We start from the raw sequence: 23,363 nt of genomic DNA, 5'->3' as shown, positions 1-23,363 counted from the left end.
TCAAACCAGATCTCATCTCAGATCTATATCCCGTCACATTCATTATAGGCCCACAAGACCGCATTCATCTCTGCCAGCACCACCTGTCCCTGTAATGGTGCTTCATTCTTCACCCACAGCTCGCTCACACTGACGGTAAATACAGGAAGTATGAGGGGGGGACTTTTTTTGTGCAGGTTGGATGGAAAGATTGTAGAAGGGAAATGTGTGTGTGTGTGTCCTAAAGTAAGGTTAATGTTGGAGAAGGTGTAACATGACTTTCCTTAATCCCTTCATTAATATCTGGAGTTCTTCTGTTTTTAATTCTCTTCCACATAATTGCACAAAATAAATATATTATTTTCTCAAAATTTGAACCACCCCAGTGTAGTTAAATATAAAAATCATGCTCTAAAAGAAAGAAATAAAAGGCTTTCTAGATTCATTTAATTGAATTGATATTTAATGTAGTGCATTTCTGTGAGGTTCTGTGTGGCTTCCCTGCAGTTTGCTGCTGTGGTCAATGGTCTTCAAAACCGCACACATGGAGGTCACCATAACAGACAGGAGGCTGTGCACAGACATCAAACATCACAGCAAAAAAATCTAATATATATATTAGTGATACATTTCAAGTTACCAAAATAATTGTATATATTTTATAAATATATTATTGTAAAATAAGAAATATACTGTAGACGGTCACAAAGCTCACATAAATTTATTGTAAAAGGTGCCAATATGTCATCTGTTTCACTGTAGGCAACATGTGTGTTACATTATACAAGATTATCTTACTGTGTGTACGTTACAGTATCGCTATAGTAAATTTTAACACCACAGCATACGCTGCAGTCACTGGAGTCTGATCGCTATCTGTTTCAGTGAGTGATAATATTTTTTATAATTTCAGGAGATTGCGTGAAAATTATTCTGCAGTTTATTCGAACAATTGAGAAGATTTTGAACGTACATGACTCCACGTAACGTTATTGTAGGATTAAATAATAGCCTGCTGTAATGTAATCCAGACGGCAGCGCTGCTGCAGAGTCCTCCTGCTGCTGAGCTGCATTTCCCCTCTCGAAGGGGAAAAGCAGACAACAGAAAATCACGTATTCAAATCCCCTCCCGTAACCGCTGAATTTATGCGCTGTTAGCGCACAGTGAAGTCATCCTCCCCGCTTGTCTGTGGTTTTCAGAGCTCTTTTCCTCTCGCCGGTAGTGGGAGCCGCAGGCAGCGGGGGAAGGTTGGCTGGCCGGCCGGGAAGCGCTTCACTCAGAGCGGCAGGCGAGCGGAGCAGGACCCGCTGAGTCCCGGGAAGACGCTGCCGCACGCGGGGGCAACGAAGTGTTTATACTATACAGATCCGCATTTTCTCCGTACGAACAACACAATGTACTTCATTTGATATAATCCTAAATTGTTTATACAACCTTTTATATCTACGATAGGTTTTCACATTAATACTTTTAAGCGTACTTTTTCTTTGTTTGCACGATTTATTGCAAACCTTTAAACGAAATGTTTTTATTTATTTAAAATATCATGGAAGTATGTATTTAGTAAAGTTACACGTCTACTTTAATCTATTTTGGGAATTTTACATTTTTATGTGATTACTGGTATTTGCATAGTTTCTCTGGCGGTAGCCAAAATGATACAAATGAGAAAAAAATAGGAAGACAGACAGAGTCTTTCTTTTTCCTCTCTCTTTCTTTCTCCCTAACACACACACACACACACACACACTGAGGACTGTGTGGTCAGTATAATAAAACAGAGCAAAGCCTCTGTTGCTGAAGAGAAAAGAGGTCTGGAGGTTTCTCATCAGACTCTTTCATCCATCAAACTATTCATCATCCTTAAAGTCCAAATATTTATCCCAACAACTTCCATTAGGTCTTCAAAGCGTGCAGACTTCCTCCTTTTTACATAGTTTTGCTGCTGCCAACTTGTTTGCTGAAACAACTTTGGAGAAATTTCTATAAAATGAGTTACATTTGTTACAGAACTTCCTATAATTGTCTAGAGTTTTGTGTCTTTACAGGGTCAAGGGTCAGACAGCATTGTACAGTTAAATCCTTAGAGAGCATGACTTTCAAAGTAAAAGACCAAACATGCAGCACATTGTTTCTATTACATTTACTGTTACTGTTACCCATCAGTCATTAAATGTGTTGTTGCATCAAGAAGCTCTGGTTGAACTGGAAGGGAGGCGTGCATATGCGTGTGTGTGTGTGTGTGTGTGTCAGAAGGGTGACGGAGGAGTGTCACTTAGCAGAAGAATACGAGCTATCTGAGGATGAAGAGGGATGAGGCTGAATCCTGCTGCTTCTCCTCGCCACCATTATCCTACAGGAGGGAGACCTGTGGGGGGCACACACACACGTACACACACACACTCTCTTTCTCTTACCCTGGGAATCTCCTCAGCTGTTCCCTCCTACACTCTCCTTGTACCCTTCCTCCTCCTCTCTCCTGCCTTAAACACCTCACTTTGCTGGATCTGGTTCCACTCGGCTCTGGATCGGGCCCCGAGCAGCTGACTGCAGGTTCCCGTGCAGGATTAAGCCTCTTTTAATGGCCGCCACTCTGTGATGATTTACACTGCATTACTGTACACACCTCCTCCTGCTGATCGTTTACTGCACCAGAGCCGCCCTCACTTTTATTGCTCCCTCTCCAGTTAAATAATTGAACTGAATTACCAAACATGCGACCAAACCTCTGCAGGAATAACTCACGGCCCTCGTTGGTGAACTTTGTTCGTGTGTTGTTGTTTTTTGGTTGGTTTGTTTGGCTGCAGAGTGAGCTGAGTTTATCCAGGATGGGAGAAGTGATGGCTACAGATACTTCTATATAATAAAACCATCTTCTAACTGTAGTAGTTTGTACCTAAACTGTAAATGTAGTCATGCTTTTATGTTCTGCACAGTTGTAAAATTTCTGGAGTCAAATCACTTCAAGCTGTGTCGTTTAGTTACATGGGTGCAATCAGGACAAAACAAATCAAATCCAGCATCAAATCAGGCGTCCCTCGCTTCAGTTTCACTCTTGCTTCAAGCTTTTCCTGATTGCAGATTTGTTGTTTCTGCAAAATGCAAAACAAAAAATACAGAGACAGAAACTGTGGAGCATTCCTGTGTGACAGCCGCTCCGCTCGCCTCTGCAGACAGATATCTGCCCCACATTTGTCTAATCATCCCGGGCTTAACCCTCCTGCTGGCCTGCTATCTGTGTGTGTGTGTGTGTCTGCTAACACCAGGGCTTAGCAGTGTTTTGACTTTGTGAGCAGGCACCTGGTCGGGCAGCACACAGGGGTCCTCCATCAGCTGGTATGCCCTCCCACCCCCAGGGAGGCTTTCTGGGGGAGTGTGATCGATGATGGACACAGCAGCTCTGCCTCGTATGTGTGTGTGTGTGTGTGTGTGTGTGTGTGTGGCTGCTATTACAGGGAGTGGAGGGGAGGCAGCTCCGATAGTGGGGGCTTATAAAAGAGATGGTCCTGGGTGGTGGTGGTGGTGGTGGTGGTGGTGGGGGGGGGGGGTGGGGGTGGAGTGTATGCTGTTTAAACAGCCTGGCTTTGATTGACAGGGCTGATAGTGAGTGGAGGGAGGGAGGGAGGGGGGGTATTTGGTAGTGGGAGGGGTGTGTGAGCAAGTGCTTGAAAAGAGGAAAGGGGGGTTGTGTTGTTGAATGCAGGTTAGATTGTGTGTGTCTGCAGGGAGGGGTACAAACTCCTGACGGGGGTGAGGAGGGGGGGTATTTTTTGAGGGGGGAGTGCAGGAGGAAAGTGAGCTTTTAATTACCAGGGCAGAAGCAGATGTAGCAGAATGGTGCCCCCACCTCTAAACACACACACACACACACATAGAAACACACACACACACTGGTTGTTTCTTGGCAGCTGGAAGTCATCAGCTTCAGTGTGCGTGTGTGTGTGTGTGCGTGTGTGCGTGTGTGTGAGGACAGGAGCCTTGAAGCACATTGTTTAAATTTAAAGACATTCAGCTTCTATTGGCACTCCTGAGCTCTATGATTATTCATGTCCCTCCTCCCTCTTACTGAATAAAGCACATGTCGCTGCTGACACATCCTCTTTCATTTACTATGTAATTAATGCCTTATAACATAAACCAGGTAAGCCATTTCACCAAACTATGTCATTACACATTTACTCTATTGTCTATTCATTTAAAATATATTCACAAATTACACAATATAACTTCGAAAAGCATTTAAGGGTTAATATTTTTTCTCATTTGAATATTCAGTCAGCAGTCACCTTGAGATTTATATTCGTGAAAAACAAAATGAGGTTTAATCAGGAATATATGTGGCTTTTTTAAACTAAGGGACATGCATCCACACATTTTATTTACTCCGGTTTCCCGTGATAACAAGAAAGTGTTTCTCGAGATCTTGCCTTATTTTTCTCGTGATAACAAAGCTGGTTTTCTCGTGATGACGGGCGATCTAGAAAACAAAACAACAGGCTGGTCACTGTGATGTTACAGACCACGACATGCCATGCTGCCATTGCCCACACTAACGATGTAAGTTAAGCCCGTTTCCATGTTTGTTTTGATGCTTTTGCAACTCTGGGGATACGAGGTATGATTATCTGACGTTATAGGGGTGTTTTCTCGAGATAACGTGATAAATAAGATCGAGAAAACAACCGGAAATTACTCGTTATCACTGGAAAACGGAGTAGGGACGCATGTTCGCTAAGGGCTTCCGTATTATGCAATATGTTTCATATATACATATGTAATATTCATTTTTTAACATTGGCCTAATTAAATGAGCATGCTATGCTAACTGAGGCTAATTTGCAGTTCGGGCCTATATGTTGATCAATGAGCAGTCGTTATATGATAACTTTATAGTGCATACATGCCTTTCTAATGGATATCAAATCATTTTAAATAAATACACTGTGGGGATTATTACTAATATGACTACTAAAATCAACACTTTGCTCTTAACACAAATAAAGCTTATACCTTACAATAAAAAACTTAAGTGTTTAATGAAATCCCTTCACGTGTTAGCATATTCTGTATTAAATCAATATTGTACTGTGTTCGGTTTTTCCTTAGCACAAGGTCTTTACGGTTAAAAAGTCACCACCTAATGTAAAAAAAAATTTAAACAAAAGCATCAAATGCTTCGGTTCCTTTATCCATAGTGTTTCTTTATTTTGGTGTTTTGAAATACAATGTCGATTTTCTTCTCCCCATTATTTTCCATTTGTACAAAATTGATCCAAACAAACGTTGTGCACGGATGAAAACACGGTGCCCCAAGTATAAAACGACTTCTCATCAAGAAAATGGTGCAAAACTTAAAAAAGAAACACAATGTCCCTGAACATATAAAAATAAATTAATACTTTGTGTGTCCAGTCACTGTCAACCTTTTTTTGTCTGGTCCTAAAAGATTCACACACACAAACTGAGGCTTCATTGGCTTTCCTTCACACCAGCACGGCCAATCACAATCACTTATGTACACCAACGGCCAATGACAAAGGTCTATGTACACTTAACGAGGTAAAAACTGTGCCACTGAACGCCCCACTGACACACGTCCTCCCCCCTACTATTAGCTATGTACAGCCACACCCCCTTCCCATCAGCGTCTAAACACAACACAGAGTAACGTCATTAAAAGGGTTTACAGCAAGATTCGACTGTATGAGGAAAATAAACATAAAGACAAACAAAACTTTACACAGTAGTACAAAATGATGTTAAATTGCAACACCAGCAGGCTTTTAAAATAAATCATCTTACGCCTGTTACACAAACAAACTCCCAATAAATAAAAAGCACAAAACAAAGTTGGCTTTGATATTAGAGAATGCAGCAGAATTACTTTTCCTGGTTTTCTTAAAGAGACGGTGCGTCCAGGCTGACGTTAAGTCTTTTTGTGATGTGTTGCCGTCGCAACGCAGCTTTATAATCAGTAGAAGTGTGAAGAGCGGGGCTGAGCAACAGGGACACAGGTAAAGGGAAAACAAGTCCCGCCTTCCCCTCCTTGGCCTCAGGCACTTGGGTTTTTGACCCTGACTGGCCAGTCCTGACTGCTTTTTTTTGTGTTTTAAGCGGCCACTGCTGTCGGCCTGTTAGGTCCTGATAGGCTGGTCCTGCTCGAGAGGTAGGTGCAGCGGGGGGCTCAATCAGGAAGAGGAAATGCAAAGACTTTCACGTGCAGAAAACGAACTGCATAAGTGAGTCTGTGCTGTGTGGATCCATGTATCCTTCTGAACATTCAACAAGCTGTTTTTTCTCCTTCTTTAAAAATCTTTATATCATTTCACTTCCCTGAATGAGCCCCCCGTTTCTGGCCCAGAGAAGAGACAGTCAAAAGCAAGGCTTCTGCGGTGACTGTATTTCGAGGCTCACTGACATTAAAGGATCGACACAAACGGAGTGAAAGAGACACAGGAAAAGAGGCGAGAACATGTGGGATATTTTCACAAGCCTCTCACCCAGTTTTCCCTTCGGGACCGCTTCGAGACAGATGTCAAACATACATCTGCTTCTGTTAAGTCCCATGGAAGGGAATTGTAGTTTCTATTTTTTTTTATATTCATGTATTTCTGCTTTGTTTCTTTTTAAAGATGTAGTTCTGTGTGTGTGCTAGCTTGTGTGCTGATAGCTGAGGCCCCTGAGAGAGTGAGACAGCAGAGAGACCAGACCGAGAGGGATGTGAGTGTGGAGGATCGAGTGAGAAAAAAAAGAGGAAGTGATGAAAACATGACACAGAAAGAAACAGTATTATGAGACTAGAGAAGACGATATCTAAGTAATTTAAGTGTTGAAGAACGGACACACGATGTGCTTATTAAGTGACACTAACAAACTAAGTTGCTACCAGTGACATCAAATGAAATCATGATCTAAACAGTGACAAAATAAGAACCTGAAGCAGCACTAAAGCTAAAACAATCTATGATTGGATGGAAATAAATAGTAAAAATCTAAACAAAATGCCGTGTTAAGACTGTAACCTGAAAAAATTGTTGCAAAAATAAACCTTATTAGAATGAGCTGGTGACTGTCAAAGAACGCTTTCACTCGCGTGCGCTCATGTTTCAGCGCAGATGACTGGAAGTAACACAGATTTCTCTGCTGTCAAAGTTCTCACCACTGAACTACAAAGTTGAACAACAGTCTGATCTCCCCGAAAACTCTGCATATTTATTTTCAGAAAAATAAAAAAGGAAAACAACCAAAAAAAAAAAGACAAAGAGAGCATCTGCCGTCATGTCTTCTCCTGCCCTGCGACGCCCACGGCCTTCTCAGCGAGCCGCGGCTTCTGCACCCCCGAGGCGTGCGTGTCGGCGTGTGCGTGCTGCAGCGCCAGGAAGGGGTTGGCGGTGATGGCGCCTTGGCCCTGGCTCTGGGCGCCGGGCAGCAGGTTGTTGATGGGCAGCTGAGCGGAGGAGAGCGGGATGGAGGGAATCTGGGCAGAGGAGGAGAGGGACTGCAGCTGCTGGAAGTCCTGCTGCTGCATCAGTTGGTAGAGCAGCACCTGCTGATGCTCCTGCGGGAGGGAGGGAGGGGAGAGAGAGGAAGGGGAATGAGAGAGAAGTGGTGTGAGGAAGAGGAAGAAAAACATTATACAAACCTCAATGTCTTTTTTGTGTTAAACAGAGAGTGATGTCGGTGTTGGGAGCAGGTTAAAACCTGCATGTGTGTGTAGTCATGTGTGTGTGTGTGTGTCATACCGCTGAAGGCTGTGAGGCGAGCAGCTGCTGGAGCTGGTGATGTTGCAGGAAGAGTCGTTGCTGCTCTGACAGCAGGCCGAGCCTGACGAGAGAAAACAGGACAAACTGTCAGATAAACACTGTCCTCGCCCTAACAGATCTCATCAGTCGTCAGTAGGAACGTCCGACTGCAGCCAAATGAAACACACATTTAAAGTCAGACTGATATTGCTAAAAGGGGACAAACCACACTACTTCTGAAAGCACTTCTGTCTCACCTGCTCTTACTAGTTGTTGAGCTGTTAGAATCCAACACGCAAGCAAAAGGGAAATAGAGAGGAGAGGAAATAATAAAGTGTACATTCAAACATCTGAAGAAACAAAAACGAGGTTGCCAGACATGCAAGTTCCCTAACATTTGAAGGAGTTTTTTCACGAGTTTAAGATGTGGTGAAATGATAGAGGGGCCTAAATCGTAAAAATCTCATCAGTCTAAGTCAACTGGAGCACATCTGGAGGTCTTTTATCCTCTTACAGTAAGCTGATTTGTCGGAGAAGGTAACATAGCGATAAAACATCACCTATCATCACTTTAGTTTTTATAGTAAAAGCATCCGTCAGACGTACCTGTTGTTAACGGGCAGCGAGACCCCCGTCGCTGTAGTGTGCGTGTGAGGGCTCGCAGTCCCCGCCGGCGTCTGTATCACCCCGTTCAGAGCTCCGACGATCCCCCCCATACCCAGCGCGTTCCCCGCACCCAGAGCGCCCATAAGCCCCGCCACCCCGCCCATCCCGGCTGGTCCTCCGGCAGGGACGCCGTTCAGCTGAGGCTGAGGGGGGCTCTGCGAGACGGAAGGAGGGGTGGAGAGAGAGGAGGTGGAGCCGCTGCTGCTGTGGCCACCGCATGACGTGTTGTCCTGTTAAGAGAGAAGTTTCAAATCTATTTAAGATGTCACGTGACTTGTATTGTAGAGCTGGACGGAGGATTCAGTGGTCGGCTGTTTGTTCTTACCTGAGCTGCTGCGGGTAAAGACGAGTCAGTGGCTCCCAGATGGGCTCCTTTCACATCTGCAGCACAGAAGAAGCACATTTAGAGTCTCTCTGTGTCTATGTATGATTGGAATAAGGCAGCAAATTATAATTATATCTATTGATTAGTGTCATTGATTTGTCTGATGATTATTTCCTCTGTTAATCAATAATCCCTTCACGTTTAAAATGTCAAATTAAAATGCACATTATAATTATTTGCAGCCCAAGAAATAAATCGCAAATATAATTGCTATTTTGCTAAAGACAATAGTCTAAGGATATTAAGCTAGCTAAATGTAAATATACACATGGTCAGTATCATCCTGCAATTTTGTTTAAGGTCTGTGTGTGGAAAGCCGCTTTTCCACTCGTCAGAAAACCTGCTGACTCCCGCTGACACCCGGCTATTTTGCTTAGCGGAAAAAAGGTTACATGCTAATCTCCGCCCCCTTTCCGTCGCGATGCTATGACGTGCATTGAAGTTCCGGCCACTGTCGCGTAACTACAGAAGAACAACATATAAAGGCGAATTTCTTCTCTGTTTTGTGCGAGATGCAGCAACGCTGGCAAGACAGCGAGGTGAGAGAGCTGATGTCAAACAGTGACGCAGCAGAAAAGAGGCCGAAAGGAGTTTACAAAGGATATGAGAAGAGACGGCATTTATTCGCGGGTCTTCCAGGGTCTGAAAAACGTATGTCAACGCACTCATTTTGGTGGGAAAGGGGTATAAGTGTGTGAGTGTGTACCAGAGGAGGTGGTAGATGGGGTGAAAGGCACTGATAGCTGAGCGCTGAGAAGCTGCAGTCTCTCCTTCTTCATAGTCAGAGTTTTGATCTGCTCCTCCAGCCTCCTGTTCTCCTCCTGCAGCTGGTGGAGGGACTTCAACATGCCAACCACTGAAAGAGACAAAACAGATTGATTTGAGTGATTGATCACAGTATCACTGAAAGATGTTTAGTAATCTTTCCACTTAGATTGAAATGTACCCAATCTGAGATAAACAATGAAAACAATCAGCCTGCAGATGTAATGTTGTCTACTATGGGGATGAAGCTTTATTGGAGTGATCTTTCACAAGCGAGACCATTCATGCTCTTACTTTAAAAAAGGCCACTCCTTCCTCGAGGCAAAACTCATGCAACTCAGTGACTGATCAGACAGATATACACCACAGGGAGGTCAGGGGTCAAGATCAGCTAAAGAACAGTGACCCTGGTGTCTGTGCAGACTCAGCGCAGAGCTCAATGATGGCTCAGCGAGGAGGAGGAGGAGGAGGCTGTGTCGAGACAGAAACTTAAACCTGACTGGTCTTGAATGAAGGATGATCTTTGTAACGACTGAGCCGCCTTCCTTTTTCATTTTGGCTTTATAGATCCCTGAAGGGGCGTTCAGGTCGGCATGTAACGTGCAGAGATCGACTGATGCTACAATAACAGATAGAGTGGGGATTTGACGAAAGAGAGGGAGAAGGAGGCTGGCATATAGCAGCAGCTGGACAGAAAATGTGCAATGGATCAATTGACAGGAAGTGTCAATTTAATCAGAATTTTCTCTAGTTTCTGGGCAAAGATTCGTGCTTTTATTTTGAAATTTTAACATTAAACACAAACAAAACAGATTTGGTATCCTAACCAGGTATTGTGTTGACACTAGAATAAGAACATCTCAACCATATCCAGCTCTGTGTGTGCGTGCATTCTCATGCATCATCAGGTGTGCCTCAGCGCGCGTGTGTGTGTGCCCCCTCACCGTCTCCGTGCGCTCCCTGCTGCAGCAGGAAGTTCTGCCCTTCGTTCCACTGCCTCTCCAGGAGCTGCTCTATGCTGGTGGCCACCGGGGGCAGCGTCTCTCCGCCGCCTCCCCCCGCCCCTAGCAACCCCGGCCCCGGCAACGACCCCGAGGAGTCATAGCGGATCTGCAGGCCACCAATGGGAGAGCTGAATGAAGGGAGAGAGAGAGAGAGAGCGTGGATAGAAAAGGAGAGATAGAGAGGTCAATGGGGAGATTAACGACCCAACATAAACGTCAGACAAACATAGACACTGCTGGCTATAAAACTACATCAATTTGTTGTTACAGTGGCCTCTAATGAAAAGGGGCCAGGCTTTCTGTGTGTGTGCGAGACAGCGAGGGAGAGGGAGAGAGAGGACATGCAAGAGGGAGAGACAGAGAGAGGGAAGTGGACTGTCTTGATGCGATAAATCTTGATGTGTGTGAGTGTGCGGAGACAATCTGTTGAGTGCGAAAGAGGGGAAATGAGGGACAGCGGGAGAGAGTGGCGAGGACAGAAAGAGGAGTGTGTGACGTGGGGATAAAGGAAGAGTAAAAGTATGTTTTTTAAACTTCTTAATAATGCTGCAAACGTGATTTCAAAGCATCATCTGATGGACGTAAAAAATATATTTACCTTGAGATATTTCAGCTCATAAATCATCAGGTAAAAGTTCTACTTCAACATTTCCCTGTCATTACAATACTCTCTTTTAAAAATAACGCCACCCTTTCCCACGTAAATGATGCCCCCTAAATGCATCACATGAAATAAACAGGTGTAAAAGACGCACAACCAAATTAATACAGCGACGAACCTCATCCAGTGAAATTATCCATCCCACAAAGAAGACGAAATAAACAAACATGGATTTGTGTCGTCAATATTCCCATCCTGAAAGATCCATCCAAATATTCCCAAATGATAAAGATGCTGGAATTCAGACTGTCCTTCCATGTGTGATTTAAGCGAGAAAAAAAAAAAAAAAATCTAACTGGAGTTGAAGGATGGTTACCACCTTCAAAAACACAAGTTATCGTTGGCTGAGAGAGCGAGAATTGCCTGTAGGGGTGAGAGCGAAAAGGAGAGTGTGCGTGTGTGTGTGCGAGGAGCGAGAGGAAGAGAGAGGAGACGAGGGGCCAGCGTAGGGAAAAGGAGAGAGAGGGGGGATGGGTGAAGGAGGGAGGGGGGGCAGTGAGGAATGTAAATGGGAAGGGATGGGTGAGGAGGGGGGGAGGCATCTGTGTGTGTGTGTGTGTACTCACCGCGGGGTGGTCTTGGGAGAAGCTCTTATGGAGAAGCCTTGAGCTCCGACGCTGCTGCTGCCGTCACCCACCTCCTGATCTGCACACACACAAACATCAATTTTACATCTAAGACCAACTCCACACTAACTTCAGAGCACTTAAGTTGCACAAGCATTTTCACATTATTTTTGGAATACAAACAAATATTTGCATCACAGCCGACATACAGAGAGGAGTGCCACCAACAGCCAGCTCACTCTGCATCACCTGTGTTTGAATACAGCCAAACATACTGTTTTATTACTCTTATGTACATTTTGTTACCCTGAATCTGCTGTCAAAAAACAGGAGCTGAAAAAAAGCATTTAAAGAAGCTTAAAAATATTTATTACTTTTTAAACAGGCCAAACTTTTCTGCACAATTGTAACAAACAAGTGTAATAAATAAAAAGATACTGAAATGACTGTATCGACTAAATGAGCTTTAATTTCCATCATCAGAATGAAAAGCAGGATGGACAATTGTAAGCACTGTAAGTGTGTTCTTGCTTTACTTTGTGGCAATTGTTTTAAACCAGTTATTGATCATACATCTGTGGCAGCCTGTAAACTAGTCCTGTAGCTAATGTTTGGCATATTACAGTCATGTTCGTAATATGCACTGTCCCTGAGAAATTAACTGAAAAATAAAGACTTCATATGTATAAACAGTATTTGGAATATTGTCATATTACAGAAACTGTTCAGACTTCTCCCCTTGGGTAGGCGTTAGAGCGCTGTGCGCCAAAACATCCAGACACAGGAACAGTTATGTCACTCTGATGAACAGCTAACTCAGTCAGAGCGTCAGGGACAACACATGTGTGATAACCTAATTAACTGTACATGTGAGTTATATAAAAATCCACTGTGCATGTTATTTATTATCATTGCTTAAATTCACCTTTTTCAATCCACAGTCTCTGTAAATACTACAACCATCTACCTCGTGTACATAACAACCTGATTCAACTATATTAATCTCAGCACCTTTGCACTATATTGTACTATTGTCTCCTGTCTATTATAATACTGTATATATATTTAGTTATATACATAAATACTTCTTCATATTTTTTTTAATAGGCCTGTATATAGTAGTTTTAGTTTTTAGCGCCTAAGTGCCTGTTACCTTTGTCCAACCTGTCCTTTTAAGTGCAGTATGGCAATTTGCATGTCTGTACATAGAGAGTAGAAAAGAAAAACCAGAGTCTAATTCCTTGTATGTTGCCCACATATTTGGCCAATAAAATTGATTCTAATTAATCTTATTGGTGGATAATGTGTGGACCTAAAATTCATTCTGACTGTTAGTTAAATGTTTCACGATCAAATTCATCGTGACACTTCAAGTCGACTGATTGCATTTAAAATTAATAAGGGATAACAGAGACAATTACGTCATGCTTAATGTTGTTTTACAATCTTCATGACTTTTGCTGATTTCATGAGTCTTGTAAACACGACTCTGAACTGATGACTCAATCTGTAAAACATGACTATCTGAAACAGGCTGTGTCTGTGATCGGCGTTTAGAGTTATTTAACACAGGACTACAAATCCCAAACTCCAAATGTGTCTATTTTGATTTAATTGAGTTTTATATCACTGTCTGTGAGGGAGTTAGATCTGAATGATGCCTGACTTACCCTAGAGTAAGATCACCAGGCAGGATCACACGCTGCACCTAGCCCATCGTCTGTGATTACATTTTGATAATATATTTGATTATGTAGTATTTTAATAAGGGGAAAAAATTGTTTAGCAATTATTAGAAGTTATTTTATTCACAAATACACTTACAAGGTAAGCAAGTAATTTACAGCCCCTGCAGCTCACAGAGCAGCTCTGTATCCCTTCACACTAAAAGTCATTGCAGTTGTTGTCAGATTTATTCACTCTGGAGGCTGTTTTTGCAAGCTTTAATGGTTTTGGGTGACAAAACCGCGATCTGAGCGCCAGAACAAACAGAAAAAGGTGCCCATCTGAATTGAGGCATCAAAGCGTGGACGTATTTTAATACTTTTGAATCTGCAAACTTTCTCCTCCTCTGTATCTCTTTCACACACTCGATCCTTCATTCATTCTGCATGCGAGTTCGTCTCTCCTCTACCTTCTGTGAGAGTCTCTACGTCCTCCCTCTGGGCCCCTGGCCAGACGCTTCTTTTCATTTTCCTCAGTAAGAGTAATGAATCACACATGCACACACATGCAGACGCACACTTTAGCATTTACACACACTCTCACAAACTCCCCTCTACTTAAGACAGTCAATCCCAGCTTTTACCCCCACCGGGTCACCACTCCAGTCCGTCGCTCGCCTCCTTTTTCCTCTCGTAACCCTTTCCCTCCTGGCACCTCCCTCCAGACGCTCGAGAGCAAAGAGAAGCGGCTGCCAAAGTAAACACGCTACACGCATACAAACACGCGCACACCTTGCACGTTTGTGCTCACATGACCCTTAGTGGTTCACAAACAGAGCTCAGCGCTTGTTTGGCTTTACACGACTGTGTGCATAACTTCACAGGAAGGGAATATCACAAAGAAATGTCACGTCGTTATTAATTAGAGATTATATTATTAGTCAGATAGTAGACGGACTAAAAGCAACCAATTTGAAAATTACATCAATTATTATTTAATTTCTAAGTAAAACTTATCTGCTTTTAGCTTCCCAGCGGGAGGATCTACTGCTTTTCCCATCTTATTACTGATTAGCATGCTATTTCTACGTCACACACATCTTATATTCCAGCAGATAAATTAAATATTATCTTTATAATAAAAAATATGTTCCTGAAAAAGTTAAAAAAGTTGCTTGAATGGCATTTTCCTTTTCCAGAAATAAAACAATGCTTGCTTGTGTCTACACACACAGAACCTGCATAGTCTCTATCTGTTACACACACACACACACACACACACACGCACGCACGCACAGAGCCCTGTGGCCTCCTGTCATTCAGCCTGATTAGTGAGTTGACCCGCAGGTCAGGGTGGATCTGGCTCTGATGACTGCTGACCGGCAGCAGGAAGGACCCACCTTCCTCCTCCTCCTCACTCCTCTCCCTTCTCTTCTCGTCTCTGTTCAACCAGATGTCTCGTATCAGGAAGCGGCTCCTCTGATTACTGAAGTCGCGTCGTCCGACTCCTTCATCAGCTCCTCTGAACTGGACGGACAACAAACCAACTCTCTACAGCTGCAGGAGCTCCTGACGGCAGATTTCTCTGCTCCTCCATCACACCGCTGTCTGACTAAAGCCTCCTCTTCCGCTTACATTGGACACTTCTATGATTTACATTATGTGTGTGTGTGTGTGTGTGTGTGTGTGTGTGTGTGTGTGTGTGTGTGTGTGTGTATGAGAGCTAAGTTGCTGTATTTGTTTGTATGCGTTTGAGTGACAGAGGGGGTGCGATCGTGGTGTGTAACAAGAGCTGAGTGGGAGGAGCTTGAGAATATCACGAGTGCTGACCCTTGACCCCTCTGTGGGACCAAAGGGGCGTGACCTATCCAATATCTCCTTCTCTTTCTCTCTCTAACACACACACACACACACACACACGCGCAAGCATTAGGTATGTTGCCGTACCTGCTGGTGAGGCCTCTGACTGGGCGATGAGCGCCGCCATGGCAGAGTTTGGGTTGAGCCGGTTACCAAACATGTGGGAGGGAGCGAGGTTGAAGACCGAGCCTGGCAGACCGCTCACCTGAAGAGAAGAAGAAATCACAGTTAAAAGTTTACCCAAACATGTCACACATTATCTTGTCACTTACTCCTACTTGTGTAACAGCTGTATATATATATATATATCGTATTTTATTGTTTTTATTTGATCTATTCTTATTTTTATTTTGTATTTACTTACTAGCAATTTCCTGGGGATCTATTAAGCCTTATCTTTTCCTACTTTATCTAGCGATTCCTTAAGCAGCTAACTGCTTATATGATATAATGGAAATGTTCCTGTGCCTTTAACAGAACATAATTAATTTTACATTTAATTATATTTGTTTTATGGGGACAATTTGGGCTTATTTACATTTAGTATTATTTGATTGATTCATATTCCTTATAGATTTATTAGGCAATTATTTTGAGTGATTAATCATTAACAATTTAGTTTATAAAATATCACAAAATAAACATTATTTGTTTTAGTCCAAAAAGAGCAAAACACAAATTAATTAGATTTAAAAAGTTAAAATGGAGTAGAAACAATATTACAATTACAATTGTAATTTTTTTCTCTTGTTTTAGCTAGGGACCACGGATGCTAATTAGCATTCTTGCATATTCTGGCAGGTTAACACTTTTATACCAGTGTTAATGTGTGTGTTGTGTCCCTATCAAATAAACAATGTAGAAATAAATCAATTGATTCTTAACGTATCTTTGTATCTTTCCAACATGTTGGAAATCTGCAGTTGGTGAATTGATACTAAAACGCACGTGGCAGGTCACAGGTGTGTCCTTGTGTGTAGACTTTTATCATCACATTAATGTTAAGTCTTTAATTCAGATTTATGCGCTACATTAACGCACACTGGACTACATGCTGTATGTTTACATCGCACTGTTTTTAATTTTATACTGTTAAACATTTGCACTACCATCATCTTGCACCAACCTGCACATCTGTTGTACATAGTTTGTATTATATTGCTTTTTTAATATCTTATTCTACTTAAGTTCATGGACAGCAGGAGTGCCACTGTTAAATAGCTTTTTACCTTTTATTCTACTTCTGCATTAATTGTTCTGCACCTAAACACCAAGTCAAATTCCTTAAACCAACTTGGCAATAAACATGATTCTGACTTTCTTTGTATGACACTTTTGTTGGACGTAACAATAACATGTTATAATACATTAATGAGTCAGAGGCGGAGAATACATTTGCTAAATTTGGTCTCTAATTTTGGTTTGTCTTTGTCACAAAGCATCACTACATTATTTATTCCCAGTGAAGAAGAACAAACACATCTGAATATGGATCTGACAACATGTTACCATCATTTTACATCCAGTATGTATTATGGACCCGCAGCTCATTATTCTGTTACACACATGCATACACATGAGGGCTCAGGGTGCGTCGACACCCCGACAGTACGCTGACATGCTGACAAAGTGTTTCTGATGCATAGAGTTTAATCCAATTAAGGCATTTCCCAAATAAGGATTGCGGAGTGAAGGGTGGGGTTAGAGAGGGAGGAGAGCGAGGGTGGAGCATCAGGAGGGGAAGCAGGAAGAAAATGGCCGACTGTAGAAATAAAAAGCCACGAGTGAAACATATGACGCCTGAAAAACTTATGTTAAGTCACTGGAATCTGTTCTGCTACAGTTAACATGGTCAAGCTGGAAAGCATGAGGTGACATATATTGCACGTGCACGTTCAAATACTTCTCTTCCTGCTGAAATTCATGGTGCATCATGGGAAAATAAAACTACAGAGCAACAATCTCCGATTACAAAATCATCATGTGGTTTGTCTAAAATAATAAAACCTGTAACACATCGTGGAAATTCCCACTCCAATTAAATGTAACATTCATAGAAAGAACGTGTTTCGTCCGTCCCCTTTCCCCCTTCACCAAAATGACTTAAGATTTCTTTCTAACCCGCCTTCCCCTCTTCCTCCTCCCCTCAGCGGCATAATCCTGCCCCCTTTTCCCATCAACATTCATTTTTCATTTTCATTCATTTTTCATTCAAAGTCTCTCTCGCGCTCCCTTTCTCTGTCCTGGGCTGATAGCCAATAACAGTAGGCCGGGAGTCTCTTAGCGGACCGAAAATAGTAAATGGTCTCTGTCACTCACACACTCACACACTCTCTCTCTCTCTTTCTCACACACACACACACACACGGAGGGAAGCCTGTTGTTGGCGTCCTTCTTTAGTTGCGTAATTTCTGCAGCCTCCATTCTAAACGTGTGTGTTTTTGTGCGTGTGTGTGTTAGTCCCAGATGCCCAAAGCCGTGCATCACACTCTACAAACCAACACACATGGTTTTAACAATCTGGAGGAGGAAAAAAAAAATCTTTCTTTCTCTATTAAAGTCTTCCTCGCGCTGGCTTTTCTTCTGCTCTCTCTCTGTCCATTTCCCTTCGCTCACACACAAATATACAAACGCACACAGCCACAGCCTAAACGCATCTATACATGCTGCAAACAGCCGTGATATCCTGTGCTTCCCTGGGCCTCCCGTCCTCTATAATATGTGCCGAACACAGAGAAGAGCGGGCGAGATGAAGGCCAGGCTCCCCAGCCCCCCCCACACACCCTACCCCACCTCACCCCACTCACTCACACACACCAACAACACACACACACACACACACACACACACATTGGCCTGATCCCTCCCTCCCTCCATCTATCCCTCCATCCCTACTGTGGTGCTTGTCAGATGTCATTACATCACAGGACAACGGAGGGAGAAAAAGAGAAATGGATGGGGACAGAGAGGAGGAAGGTCGAGGGTGAGAGAAAGTGTGTGTGAGAAAAAGAGAGAGGGAGAGGTGGTAAGTGGAGCTGGGTGGACAGAGACAGAGCGGGGTTCTTTGGGGAGGGTTTTAAAAGACGGACACTGGGGTCAGCGATTGAAGATGAGTTTCTTATTGTGTGATGAGCGGCAGTGATTAGTGGAGGGGTTGGACTGATCGAATTAGAGTCAATGCCGCGGCATATTTAGGGCAACAGAACGCGTCGAAAACATTTGGAAGAAAAGCAAAAACTCAGTCTGCTATGAAGATTAAATTAGGATAAACCTGCTGAAAAAACTGCTCCAACCTCGGAGAGTTAAGTGGTAATCGCTTTAAAATTAAACACAGTTTTAATGATTAAATTGTCCATAAAAAACATTTTAAACGGATCCCAGAGGAGGAATTTTTCCTGAAATATGCATGAAGGATTTTTGATCCACTTTTTGACCTAATGCATAGTGAATGACTGCATTTCCCAGCATTCCCCACAAGAGACTTTTTTCACGGTTCTCGACATAAAAGGCACGAGGAAATAATACGTATAAGTGTAAGATCAGAGATTTTGCTTAAAGAATTTCCTTAAATTGGAGACACAATTACTATTTTTCCAACGGTTATCTTCCTGATTATACAGCTACGCATTCCTGCAAATGTACAGTCATAAATATGTATTAATTTATCAATAAATCCAAGACATAAACATAGACCATGCTCACTAAGGTCAATGGTTATTAAATTAGGCTGGAGAATCCCACGTGTTTCAATTAAATGTTCAATTAAAACGACATATTTTTGCGCATCTAATAAAGCAGGAGAATCCTCTACAGGTGTACATAAGAACAGCTCGCTGAGAAAACAACCCACGCAAGGTCAGGACGCACACATTTCACACATAATTAACATGTAGTGGATTAATAATAGTGCTGAGAGATTTGGTGCGGAAGACGTTTAATTAGTGGTTTATTTGTGTTCCCACAGTTTATCTGCACTTCAGCTCAAAGATGCAGGAGATGTGTGTGAATTGATAGAAGCAGAGAGGTATGAATGAAGCAGGAGAGTGTGTGTGTGTGTGTGTGTGTGTGGCTGAAGGAGAGTGTGTGTGTTTAATGAATGATTTTCATGTTTTTGTGTTTAGACTCACGTGCGTGGAGGCCGTGCTGGTTAGTGGCGCGGTGGCCGTGAACGGAGAGGGAGGGGCTAGGGAAGGTGTGGGCTGCTGTTGCTGTGACAACTCAGAGGTGGCTCCGCCCACGGCGACAGCAGCTCCTGTCCCTGACGATGACCCATCAGGACAAGAGAAAACACCTGTGGAGAAAGCAGAGACGACAGACGTTAATATTTAATACATTGAAAGAAAAACTATTTTAGACACTTTTTGAACATTTAAAAAAATATCAAATAAACAAAGACTGAATTTTATTTAGCCGTTTTAACTTAGTAGTAGATAGTAGATAGTGTGCACGCTGAATCACTGTCACGGCTTACTGGGCCACTTTAATTGTTAATGTAATTAGCTACATGTGTCAGAGACATATAACATTGAGTTGTTTATTTTATGTTCATAAGTCATGAAAATTGAGTTCATGCACCTTTAAAAATGATTTTGAAGATGTTAAAAAGGGAAACTGACAAAAACTAGAAGAAATACCACCATAAAACAATGTTTATGTAAGCTTTTATTTTGATATATGGTGTTACGGGTCACATGACCAGTGTTTAGTTTACCCCGTGGTAATATGGGTCAGAACCAACACGGCAGCAGGGGAAAGCAAACAACCCCAAAATAACCTTACTCTACACGTGGTCTAAGAGGCGCACATGGTGAACTGTCTCTCATTTGTTACATACTTGTGCATAATGTTTGTTAATATGCTTTTTCACGGACAACGTGAGACAGTTGTAGTAATTTTATTTGTTTTCAGCACATTTCTGTTGTGCTAACCTGTCCGAACCTGTTAATGAATGAGAGACTTTAAAATGACAGAGTTAAAGTTCATATCTTTGTCAATGGCCTTCATTTCACGGACCAGTGTAGCTACAATCTGTTGTTCTGGCTGTTGACATTTTAGCGGCAAAATGTGTCTTGTTTTGGTGGGATTTTATTAATTCAAAGTTTGTTATACATTTATGAAAAATACGTTAAATTTAAGAAAGCATTATTGTTGCTTCATGCAATATTCTCGTCATAATTTTAATTAAAAAAATGAGAACTACAGCTGTATTTCTCCATTGCCTGTTTTTTTCCTGGGTCTTTTCACATCTATGAGAAATCAAATTATATATATAAGAACTTCATAAATAGATATAGACCAATCATAAAGAGGGATAAATATTTCAAGTTTGAAACAAGGTGTGTATCCGTCAGCTTAAACCAATTTAATGCATGATTAATAAATCTGATGTAAAGCTTGATTCAGGTCATTTTCCTGCCTTAGTATATGTTTGAGTAATTTGGTTTCTTCATGATGGGAAATAAAATATGATTCAATAAAATAAATATTATAAGCTACAACTATAAAAAATAGTCACATTAATGTTTTACTAATTGGGACAGAAGCGTTTGTAACTTTCTGAAAAGTCAGGAGGAAAAAATAATTTAATTCATCTTATTTAAAATAATTAAAATGTTATATAGAAAGAGAAACATTTGTCATAAATCACCAACGCAAACATATCGCTCCATTTCCACACAGCCATACGCATGCTCCATTCTCTTATCTCTTAGCTCTCTCTCCCCTCCTCCCTCCCCTCACACACCCCGTTGCTCGCCCACTAACCAGGGATAAGCCCTGCCCCTGCCCCCCTTTGACCCCAGCAGAGGAGGAGGAGGGGTGGAGGGCCCCTCAGCCCCACAAAAGCCTGAATGGCTCAGGGCAGCACACATTCACTGGGGGAACAAGAGATCTTTGTGCCAGGAGGGGAGGGGTGGAGGGAGAGAGAGAGAGGGAGAGCGAGCGAGAGAGAGAGAGATAGGAGCACTACATGGCCCTACATACTATTTATAACGCTTTGTAATATGCACCAGAAAAATTGATACCCAAAGCAGAGCTGCCGTGACTCAGGGGGCACGAGCTGCTGCGAGATTTTCAGCAGCTGGATTAGAGGCCAAACCAACAGTTTATCAGAGTTTAGCTCGTGACATGATGGAAGGAGCTGCACACAAAGGAGGGCGCAGAAAGAGTGCGAGTAACAGGGGAAAAACACAGATACATTTTACTTCATATTTACTGTGTTATACAGGAATAGAGAGGGTTTTTAAAATGTTCCGATATTTTATACTGTTTTGAATTATAGTTAATATAAGCTGCATTTGTTCTGTAACATTCGGAACGCCTGAATTACAAACTATATGTTCTCATATATTTTCATGAACAGCTTGTGTCTTTCTGATTAAACAAGCAGGAAATGACAGTTGAAGTAACACAGTTATAGCAATTTATAAACAGATGTGTGTATATGTTTTATAGTATAACTGTTATATATTTCTGCCACACATTTATTTGATATATTTCCACTTTAAGCTGAAAACTGTCTTGCTCCAATTCTGTTGATTCTCAGGTCTGAACTGAAAAACTGGCTTACATGCTCAAAAGCAAAACTCTTCAATGCTTAACTAACTGTAAAATAAATATTTAAAATAACATAGATAATAAAAGTTAATAGTCATGTCAATAACAGGGCTTTTTTTTTTCATTGTTGCTGACAGACTTTTATTTTGAAAGTGCCGCCCACTCTGGTGAGAACAATCAAATGTAGCAAAGATTGTTATTTAAACCAACAGTTTATTTATGCGAATTAAAAATTCCTCCTGGATAGCAAAAGAAGACAAAAAGCAAACACACACCTCTAACACACAAGCCCGGGACTGTAAAACTTATACCCTATCCATGTGATCAATAACATTAAGCCCCTGAAGCACATTTGCCTCCATCGCTCGACCTTCCTGTTCCTTTTCCCTTCCTGCTCGGTACGTCTGCTCTGTAAGCTTCAGAAACATCCACCTTGATTAGTTCAAGCTGGTTTTATCTCCGTAGGAAATCTATGTAGTCCGTTTAGAAAGAGTTAAGTCTAATGTAAAAACCAACCGGATGGCATCATACACTATCATTTAACAGATGAATTAGTATAAAAGTGTGTATTTGGTTTTAGAAGGAAACTTCTATCTTAGCAGCGGGCTGATGCTCACTATAGGCGCCCTGTTGCTTCATTTCTTAAACAGCATTTAATCATAGTTTAAAAAAGGAAGTGCAGACAAACTCTGAGTACCATCATGGCAACAGAAAGACATCCGTTATTCTGAGAAGTTTCTACCATCAAAGACAAACAGAAGTGTATTTAACCACAGCAATGTGTAGAGGGAACAGAGCCACACAGAGGGCAGCCAATGTAAACGTGTGTGTGTGTGTGTAAGCTCGTCCATGTCTGCATGCGTGTGCTCGTCTGTAGGCATGCATCAGAAAACGTATGTAGGTTTGCAACAGACTGATAAAGTCCTATCAGCTGCAGGATCAGCAACAGTTTGGATTCAACAGTGTCTGCAGTTATGAGGCGTCATGTTTCAATCTGCTTTAAATTAATCCAAAAATATATTTTTATGGTGTACGGATTTGGCACGGTTTACTGCAGAAGAACAAAGACACATATTTTCTATTGAACATGAAAGAGCTGTCATGTTGAATTTTTTTGTTTCCAATTTTTAGATGTGTGTGTGTGTGTGTGTGTGTGTGTGCGTGCGTGCGTGTTGTTTTTCCTCAGCTTCAATTGTTTATTAACCTTTGTTTTGGATGAATCTCCTCCCCTCTATAATCCACCACAGCACCGCTCACACATTATTGCAATTAGTGATTAAAACTTAGTGGCATAAAATAGAAATTATGAAACTAAATATTAGATTAAAAAAAGGGGAAAAAATATCTTTTTAAAAATACTGTTTAAAAAAATTGATGAATCAGCAAATTATTTCTTCTATTGCAGAAAAAAAACGTGTTTTCAACACACTTAACTAATAAGATAGAAAGGGAGAAAGCTCTTGTGTTCCAAGCTTAATTTAAATCCAAATAAAATTTCCCTGGTTTTCACAACTT

At 41.9% G+C, this 23,363-nt stretch overlaps 1 protein-coding gene across 2 annotated transcripts in view; it reads right to left on the bottom strand.

Moving 5' to 3' along the window:
* Window positions 1-5,305: 5,305 nt before the first annotated feature.
* mllt10 (MLLT10 histone lysine methyltransferase DOT1L cofactor) overlaps window positions 5,306-23,363 on the bottom strand; it is a 47,079-nt gene continuing 29,021 nt past the window's right edge. The window contains exons 11-20 of one of the 2 annotated variants that reach the window (XM_069667679.1): window positions 19,421-19,584; window positions 15,381-15,498; window positions 11,770-11,848; window positions 10,483-10,670; window positions 9,480-9,629; window positions 8,714-8,769; window positions 8,329-8,618; window positions 7,980-8,000; window positions 7,723-7,804; window positions 5,306-7,538 (exon numbers count right to left, since the gene is read on the bottom strand). In XM_069667679.1, coding sequence (XP_069523780.1) covers window positions 7,257-7,538; window positions 7,723-7,804; window positions 7,980-8,000; window positions 8,329-8,618; window positions 8,714-8,769; window positions 9,480-9,629; window positions 10,483-10,670; window positions 11,770-11,848; window positions 15,381-15,498; window positions 19,421-19,584 — 1,430 coding nt within the window. In that variant the 3' untranslated portion in view covers window positions 5,306-7,256. The remainder of the gene's footprint in view (window positions 7,539-7,722; window positions 7,805-7,979; window positions 8,001-8,328; window positions 8,619-8,713; window positions 8,770-9,479; window positions 9,630-10,482; window positions 10,671-11,769; window positions 11,849-15,380; window positions 15,499-19,420; window positions 19,585-23,363) is intronic. The other variant, XM_069667680.1, reaches the window with a different exon arrangement.

The sequence above is a fragment of the Semicossyphus pulcher genome, unplaced genomic scaffold (genome assembly GCF_022749685.1).
Source record: "Semicossyphus pulcher isolate SPU_LCO1_2020_fin unplaced genomic scaffold, fSemPul1.0.p SCAF_18, whole genome shotgun sequence".
Taxonomy (NCBI): Eukaryota; Metazoa; Chordata; class Actinopteri; order Labriformes; family Labridae; genus Semicossyphus; species Semicossyphus pulcher.
This window is presented reverse-complemented; position numbering and strand designations above follow the sequence as displayed.